Source organism: Glandiceps talaboti, chromosome 4, assembly GCF_964340395.1.
Source record: "Glandiceps talaboti chromosome 4, keGlaTala1.1, whole genome shotgun sequence".
Lineage (NCBI taxonomy): Eukaryota > Metazoa > Hemichordata > Enteropneusta > Spengelidae > Glandiceps > Glandiceps talaboti.
Window position 1 is genome coordinate 23,242,774 of NC_135552.1, and position 9,369 is coordinate 23,252,142.

At 33.4% G+C, this 9,369-nt stretch overlaps 1 protein-coding gene across 1 annotated transcript in view; it reads right to left on the reverse strand.

Moving 5' to 3' along the window:
* LOC144434628 (5'-AMP-activated protein kinase subunit gamma-1-like) overlaps positions 1-9,033 on the reverse strand; it is a 90,739-nt gene extending 81,706 nt beyond the window's left edge. The window contains exons 1-2 of the mRNA XM_078123116.1: positions 8,753-9,033; positions 7,132-7,277 (exon numbers count right to left, since the gene is read on the reverse strand). Of these exons, the coding sequence (XP_077979242.1) occupies positions 7,132-7,179 (48 nt within the window). The 5' untranslated portion in view covers positions 7,180-7,277; positions 8,753-9,033. The remainder of the gene's footprint in view (positions 1-7,131; positions 7,278-8,752) is intronic.
* Positions 9,034-9,369: the final 336 nt, after the last annotated feature.

The window sequence follows — 9,369 nt, forward strand, 5'->3', positions numbered from 1 at the left end:
ATGTAGGCAACTATTTCATTCTTTAGACTTATTTCAGTGCTTAGAACTGATTAGCCAAACACATATTATGTTTAATTAACAACTGACTGGCCATAGTGGTTAAAAGATCAGAGCTATTAAGCTACACATATTGTTCAATTTAATTTTTGAAATATTGAAAATGTGGTCATTCATACATAAATACATACATACATGAATATCTATAAATTCAAAATTGAAACATTTTCTGAAAAAAACCCACAATATAACACAGTATTGCTTAATTTATACACTTCAACAACAAAAAACTTGTAGATCCTGAAATATACATTTTTTTTTGTATATATCTAATTTAGACTAGGAATGGTTTGTTCTACTAAGACATTTAATTTTCAACTCACGCAGTCTTTAATGAAATTGATATTCCATATACAATACTTTCTGAGGTGTCAAATTTCAATATAACAACTTGAAGATAGAAAGCCTGACAAATATATTGCAGTTTCCTACATTTGTACAAATGCAAATTTTCAATGTACATGTAAGAACTCATTACAATTATTTGTCTCCTCTCTGGTACATCAATATTGTAGTTGGACTGCTGGTAGCTTTCACCATATATAAAAAAACAACAACATTAATTTACACGCATAAGATCCAAGGTTATCTTTGAAATGATGTACACAGGTTTAGCCATCAAATAAATGTTATGTTCTTTGGTACTGTTGTATATATGTCGCCTGGAGGTGAATTGTGGAAAGGAAATCCATTATCCTGTGACAACATTGTAAGTCCTCTTTATCACCTGACTAATCTTGGAGAGTTGACACCTTGAAATTATACCCCAATGTACTTTACATCAAGTAGATAAATGGGTTGCTCCTACAATTTGACTCTAGCAAGATAGAGAAAACCACTTTATTTCATTTAGTATACGTGTACAGTCAGCTCTCTCATCATTTGTACGATTAAGCATTTATTTTTTGGAAGAGTTACGACTGCCCCTTTTTTTCTTTCTTGATTTTTGGAAAAGGAATTTTAATCCAAATAAAATTAAGAAAGCCTAATAATGAAATCCATCATAAAATACTAAAAAAAACTGCAGATGTGTCCCTGTAATATTCCTACATGTGCATTCCCCATATGCAGGAAACTACAATATATTTGTCAGGATTTCTATCTTCGAGTTGTTATATTGAAGTCTGACACCTCAGAAAGTATAGTATACGGAACATCAATTTCACTAAAGACTGCATGAGTTGAAAATTAAATAACTTAGTAGAAAAAACCGTTCCTAGTCTAAATTAGATATATACATAAAAATGTATATTTCAGGATCTACCTTCTTATAAAGAAACCTTTTTCCGCTATTTTCTGTATACTATAACCTAAGGTACAATCCTACATTCATGTTTGATTTCCCTGTAGGCTACAAAAATAAACAGTGTATAGTCTTGCCTGACAAAGCCAAAGGGACCAGGTGCAGGTGAATTAAACACTACAAGTGATGTATAGATGGATAGTGTTTGTTTATAATGACTTATAGTGCAAACTACATGTACAGGGACATTACAAGAATGACAGTTCACATCCTGCAAATGACATTTCTGAGCTGTTCCCTTCTCACACTGATTAAAATAAAATCTGATCAAGGAGAAAGCTCAATTTATTTTATTTACCACATTTCAAGTCTATATAATGTACTTGTCCTTGGATTATTTTTTTATTTTACCTCAGTTGACCCCCTGCCTCAAATGTCACCTGCAGTATAAATCACTTCCTCTGTATGTTCATTCGCAGTTCTGTCACTGTTATATTATAACAGTCTTTTTACACTATACAATGATCACAGAAATGTTACATGTACGTTTGAATAATTTGCGAAGAGAATCATTTATATTTTGTAAATTCTTTTACATTCATTATCAATAATTGTATTCGACCACAAGCAAAATTTATTGAAAGTGCCTTCAGCAGAAGAAGAGAAAGATTATAAAGTAATGTGTAATTTATTTTGTATATATTTGCATTGTTGTGATAAAACTGAAATGATATCTTTACTAGACAACTGTACTGTTTATTTGATGTACAGTACTCTAAAAATTTGATTCAGAGTGACTTTATAAGCCTGAAAGGTCTGGGTGACAAATGCTTCTCTTTAGGGATGAACGCACAATGTCACACAAGCTCAAGAAGTGAACTTCGTTCATTTAGGGGCCCGGGGTGAGGGGATCTGACCTCAGTGCAATTGCTGAACTTTATTTTCGCACTTCTAACCAACTTTTGACGGAAAATTTTCACTCCTTCAATGATAACAGCTTTTGTATAATTACTACTGAGATGTTGATGAGGTGATAAAAAAAATTATTCCTAATGTAGGATTAAGTGCTGGGTTTCTGGTAGTAAATTAATGTGTTTACAATCACATTTTTTACATTACATTGATGGTAGTGGTGTGACTGCTACAGTTTTTATCAGTTTACATATATGAACGTTTGATGTCGCACTTGAGAACGTTTGTTTAGGGGGAAGGGTTGATCTAAACAAACAATGCTTGTTTGTTGAGCATTGTTTGTAAAATGTCACAAGTCACTATAGTATAATAAACTACTACTACAATAGGTGAATAAAGGGAACTCTGGATGCTGTAACATTACGTTATTACTAACTTACATGTTGACCCCCTATATCATCACTTTTGACTTCTATTATAGGCTTAGCACAATGATATGTTTTAACAAACAGACAATGTCTTTGTCTAAGGACAATGGTTTCATTAACTTTTGAATCAACAGACTGTAAGAAAATGCCAGCAGGCTATCATCAGTGCATTGTCTGAAGGTTATGTTCATGAGTATGTAAAATGTACCTGGGTTCACCAGGTACTCATTTGGGGTTCCCTACCAAATAATCGTAACGTAAAAGTTACAAGGAAATTTATTCAAGTTTTAATAGATTACCCTTCTTTGGTTATTTATCTATTTATTTATTCATTCATTTATTCACCATATCTATTTACTGCATCCAATTTGGATCAGGGGTTCACTCAGTATGTCAGAGAAATTTTGTTCCTGGGGTTCTAAGGTTATTGCAAGTGGGTTCTCTAAGTCACTAAAACCTTAGCAAAGACACTGTTAAAATTACCCCATGGCAGTTATTACTATTTAGTCAAAGAAAGTTACAATAGAACAGTTTACATTTCAATAAATATATCAATATTAAAATTTGCTCTGATAACTTGTGACAACTTGTGACCAAAAAATATCCTCTGGTATGTTCAAAGATAAACTTAATTTGTCACAGTTCAAAACCTAGTTAGTTCATTTCTGCTCTCTAATACTATATTAATTTTACAACATATAATATTAGTTACCAAGGATATATGTATACTCAGAAAGTACCTGCTGGTGGAAAGCTTTGATCTAATTTTCAACACCCATCTCAATGGGACACACTTATCATACATCTTCACATACAATGGACAGGCAAAATGTTCTAAGCTCCTTCACTCCTGTGGCTACTTGCAGAGTGTAGTGTTTAATGTAATCGTGATTATCGTCCTTATATGAAAATACTACAACACACAGTCACTGCAAAGGTGCCATAGTGATGGATGACAGCATAACTTTCAATGTGCTCTGAATGAACTACTAACTAAGGCATTGTTGACTTCTCATTGAAGGGTATGATACATTGACTCAGATTAAATGAAATAAAAGCACTATTTTGACCTAAATTTTCTGTTCCAGATTGGATAAATAATGACGTGAGTTCATTCTACTTTACCCTGTTCAATAAATTTTTACAATTTTGACCTCATTTTCATACTGTTGAGTTAATGTAATAAACTGTTTTTAGATGACAGTGAAATATTTCCAAGATTTTCCACCCACCTAAAAGTACCCAAATTCTATTTGACATTTGACGGTATAGATCCAATCAATACCAACAGGTCAACTGAGGGAAAAAGTCAATACCTCCCATCAGGAAAGTGTTCTGGAATGGCTGTTTCTGGCATGTTTCCATGGCAACAGATTGATTCATTTTACACACAGCTCAAAATTGACAGAAACAAAATACACTTAATCAAAATACTTTCAATATTAAAATACCTAGCTGTAACAAAATATTTGGTTATTATGAAATGTTAATGGTGATACCATACCATAAATTTGTTTTCAACATTACTGGCTTGGCATTGAGTTGAATTACAATACATGTAAATGTCCTATTTGGCAAATGGCCATTTCCTATAGCCTAATAGCTCATAATTTGACAACTCCTGACATGGCACTATACAGCAAGAAAAAATAAATCAATAAATCTGTCTCAACTGCGAAATTGTTCTACATCTTGAATCTGAATTGTAGTTTTTGATGTATTAAATTCTGAGTATACATGTAAAATGAGATCCAAACAACCCAACAGTGATTTGAAAATATTATACTGTATATGAATAACCATCACAAAAATTCATGTACATGTAATAGGGTGGCTGGGAAAGGATTACTTCACAAATTGCCATCTGTCTTTGGAACAAATTGCCACTGGAGCTTCCACAGACACCCACAGTCAATGCCTTCAGGAAGAACCTTAAAACATACTTGTTTGCGAAAGTTTTCAATATATAACTGTACAGCGCCTTTGAACTCTACTTCATATTGGATACAGCAGCTCTATAAATATTTTGATTGATTGATTGATCTATTTTAAGAATTCAACCCTACTTTTTGTTGACATTTTCAGAAAAAATCTCAGACTTAACATTTCAGAATTTTCGCCCTTTTACAGCCCTTTACTATTAGTATTACACTATTGGGTAGAATACAGGGACTGTACATGTCAAAATGTTACAGAAAGGACAGCTACATGTAACAAATGATCCATGCATACAATACAATACAATAGAGTAAATGACCTCGTCTGACCTTGTGAAGGTATTTGGCACAAACAGTGACCCAATGAGTAACATCTGTCTCACACAACAATGTTAGCAGTTTCTATATATACTATATTACACTTATGCATGCATGGTACATGTTTGTATGTGTATGGATAACATCACTATGATGTGAATTACTAACTAACTAGAGTTCAAAGAAAATTTGTTCATGATATTTATGACCATAAAAATATAACACACCAGAATCATTTGAAGTAAAAACTACAGTAACACTGTCAATTATGATTTAAACAATCGTAGAGTGTAAGAGTTAGGACAAAACTACATGTTTGAACTCCATTTACCACACTATGTACAGCCAATGAAATGTAGGAAAGTAGTGTTTCTTTGGCGCTTCACATCACATGATGTCTAGAAATAGATTTTTGGCTAGTATTCAGACAAACAGCATGGTCTCTCAGCTAAGTTACAACCACTGCAGTACATTTAACATTAGAAAACTATCCATACTACCCTGTCCTTCAGAATTGAAATTCTTGTGGACATCTACACAGGAATAAATGCTGTCCTGTTCTACAGAAAGGGAGGAAATGAAATATAGAGTACAATTCTACTATATAGGTATACATGCACTATTATGTGACAGTTTTGTGATTGAATTTTCTCATGACCTCTTGTGACCCTGAACTTTTGGCTCTGTATACAAAGCTAAGATGTCATATTTACTTGTACTGCCAAATATTGAATAACTTAATTTATATACAATGTACAATATTAAGATGCAAAACCACACCTCCTTAAAACTGGGTATACATGTTAGAACACATACCAAATAACTAGATATGGTAATAAAGTCTGAAAATTTGTCTCAATGGGTAAAATGACAATTGAGTTCTCCTTACATGACCTTTGATTTTTGACCTGAGGATCATGCATCTCGAGAGTCCCAAGTCAAGGATGATGTAGATAACAACAAGGGCTTGTTATAATTAAGTATTTATAATCATCATGCTAAATGCTGCATTAGTAATAGTATTCTTCATCCTATGTCATTATTTATAATCAGTATTATACTATAATAGTACTTTAATGGTACTTGCCCTTCTGGCAACCTTTAGGAATATTATTTGCAAATGATCCCAAGAAGGAAATTGAATAAAATGTTATTGAACCGACTATACAATGCCTATTACCAGTTCACCAAAATATACATATTTTTATATACTGGTAGTCATACCAGATGGTTTATTATATCCATATTTTCCACTTATGAATACAATGGAATATTTTTGACAGTTCTGTAATTACTTGTAAACTAAACAAGATTCTTTAACAATTGGGGTCTTATTATTTGACATCAATAGAGTCGTCACATTTCAGGAAATTATGAAAGTGTACATGTTAAATAGAATTATTTGGCATACTGTATATGATCAAATTGAATTTATCAACCAGCCACACATGAAATTACAATTCTATAAATGGCATACTGGAATTATGTAGGAAAAGACCTTGATATTATTAAAACATATTGGAGATATACAAACTTTATAAATAATGATATTAGGATATACATTATTTTCATTTTACACCAAACCTATGTTGTACCTCAAAGTGTTATTTCTACACATGAATACATAAAAGTCACTGATGTGTGCAATATTACATAGCACTCTATTGTGTGATAGCAGTGGACCTGTATTTATAATAAGTCTTTTAAAAAAACACAACTGTGTGTTTCCTATAGCCTCAGAAAGTAGGGTAGGTAGGTCAGGATTTTATTTTACTTTACTTTTTTTTAAACACAAAAAAACAAACAAAATGTCAGTAAGAAGAACCCTCCTGTGATAATTTGATGAAATACAATATATGAGGCCGCCATCAATGGGAAAGAAAACAGACAAACATGGAGGTCAAGAAGACAAAGAACTAATTATCTTTTATTTTTAATTTTGAAAAAAAAAATGTTTCGGGTTGGTAGTTTAAACCAGGATCAGCTGAGTTATTGGAAACACAGGTTTTTTTATTATTTTGCCTAAAATCTAAAATATGAAGACCAGGCACTACATCATTAAGCCGGGTTACTTATCGTAAAACAAAAACTAAATTGAGAACTATAACAATCAACAATTACATTAAATGTTAATAATGCCATAATATGAAAAGAGCAAAAGCCAGTTACAGTGTATAGAGAGTTGAGTTTTGTTGAGACCATTCAATGTTTTTTATTGTCATGATGTAATTCTTACCTTATCTGTGTCATCTTCTATTCCTACATCCATCTTCTGGTAAGCCATGGCTGATTATCAGACTCAAATTCTGTAGTAACTTCAGTAAAACTCTCTGTCTGTTGGAGTCTAAAGGTGCTGTCTGCAAGTTATATGCAAGTTGAAATCTGTATAAAGGTAAATTTTGCCACATTCAGACAAGAATTGGAGATAGTAATTTTTTTTTATTTTTGGTGTTGATAACAATGATATGGTTGCTAATAAACTTTGAAATTTGAAGGGGAACCTTACAAGAGTCTTATGTCCTAATTTATATAAAAATGTACAATATCAGATTATATGGGGTGAAATATTAATGTCAGAAATCCTCTTTTGAATGTAATAGTCTATTCTAAAAACCCATCAATTCAGTGTCAAAGCCCACAGAAAAGAAATGCCCCAGTATTTCTTGCCCCACCCCCATCACCCCATCCCCACCACCTTTCTACACACAAAAAGAAACTAGCAAGGTTATATGAAGGGTAACCAGGTAATGCTTGAGATATGTGATTGATTGCTTACTAATTTACAACAGAAAAAGGAAAATGATGTGAAATATGATATATGAAACTGCAAGTGTCAATAACTTGAAGGAAAACAGAGAAAGAAAAATTACATTTCCTATACTAAAGCAGGGACGTATAAACAAAGGGATTGGAAGTTTACATGTACGTCTATACGTTCCTGAGGCCTGACTACTTACAGTCATTTACAGTAATGATAAAAGCCGACTTTCTTCTTTTGAGCAGAAAAAAATGCGAAGTCACGAATTTTTTCGCAAAATCTCAAGCAAAAGCCTAGATTTATTGATTTGGTGAAAGAATCTATGGCTACTAACGATCATCTGAAAGTATATGATCAGAGATTACCAAACTTAATAGTAGCTGTCATTTTTTTCAAGCGTCAAACTCAAACAGTCATGTTTTGAGTTCTTATCATGGACATTTATCTATACGTACGTACGTGTACGTGCAGCTCATTTGTTGTTATTGTGTGACCTGAATCCGCGTACTTTACGAGCTTACTGATTAGTTCGTCTGGTCACATCACAAAGTTTTATAGTACACTTCTACTTACAAATGTAATGTGCTGTCCTCACAGACAAATTGTTATCAAGTAAAATCCATTATAACCCTACCCCTTTGCAAATTTCACGAAACTTTAAACAGTTGAAAACAAAAATTGTGTTCTGAAACCTCGTAAAAGGTCACTGACCCTCAGTCACTCATGGAACAGAACTAATATCAGGAAAACATTCATCACAGGAATTGCCAATTGAAATACTCATTAAATATTTATCATTCCGGCATCATAAATATTTTGATGTGCCGGTCGATAATTTATAGCCGAATTAAATATATTCATAAACTACAGAATGTTCTTGCATGGAAATTGGAATACCTCCATGGTTTGGGACGATTTGACTCCTCTCTAATTTCTATAAATTCTAAAACTTTCAATCAATTCGCACAATTTTCCGGCCAGACTTTTTCAATAGAAAAACTCAGACGATTACAATGTAGCAATGGGCACACTAGATGGTAACTTTCCATTTCTGTCACAGACCACCAAGTAAACAGTGTAAAAATTACGAGGTGCTTACCGATTTCTGTAGTGAGCGTCTACCCCGGGCACTCAGTGTGCTAGCGTCCACGAAAACACAACCGAGTCTGTGGAAAATTGAAAGTAACAATCCGCTCTGGAAAACTTGGTGTACCTCCGTGTGCCCGCAGACTTTCTCTCACAAAAGTGAGTTTTAAAACCGACGAAGCTGAATAGTAACCCTCCTGACAAGCGTATCGTCCTAGTACAATGAGATCGCTCGATCAGCACAACAATCGTCACACTCGTATCGTGCCGCGAGTAAACGTACAAGCGAAGCAGTAGACGCGTCTGCGAGGACAGAGGCAGGCGGACAGCTAATTCACTCCCTAACTTAACAAAGAATAACCATAGTAATGAAAATTACCTGTTCTTCGGCGAGCGTCTAATGATAAAAAATAATTAAAATACTACATTATGTATACTTTAAACCAAACAAAGTATATCGCATATGTATTTTATGAGTCGTGTGGTTTTGATTCGAAGAAGACCATCACTTGAAAGCACTCTTTTCCCATCAAGATGAGGGTTCGTATAGTCAAATTGTACCGCGAGATGGCGCTAAACTCATTGCCTTTACGTACATTTACACAAACGTTGCTTGGGAGGAGTGCAGTT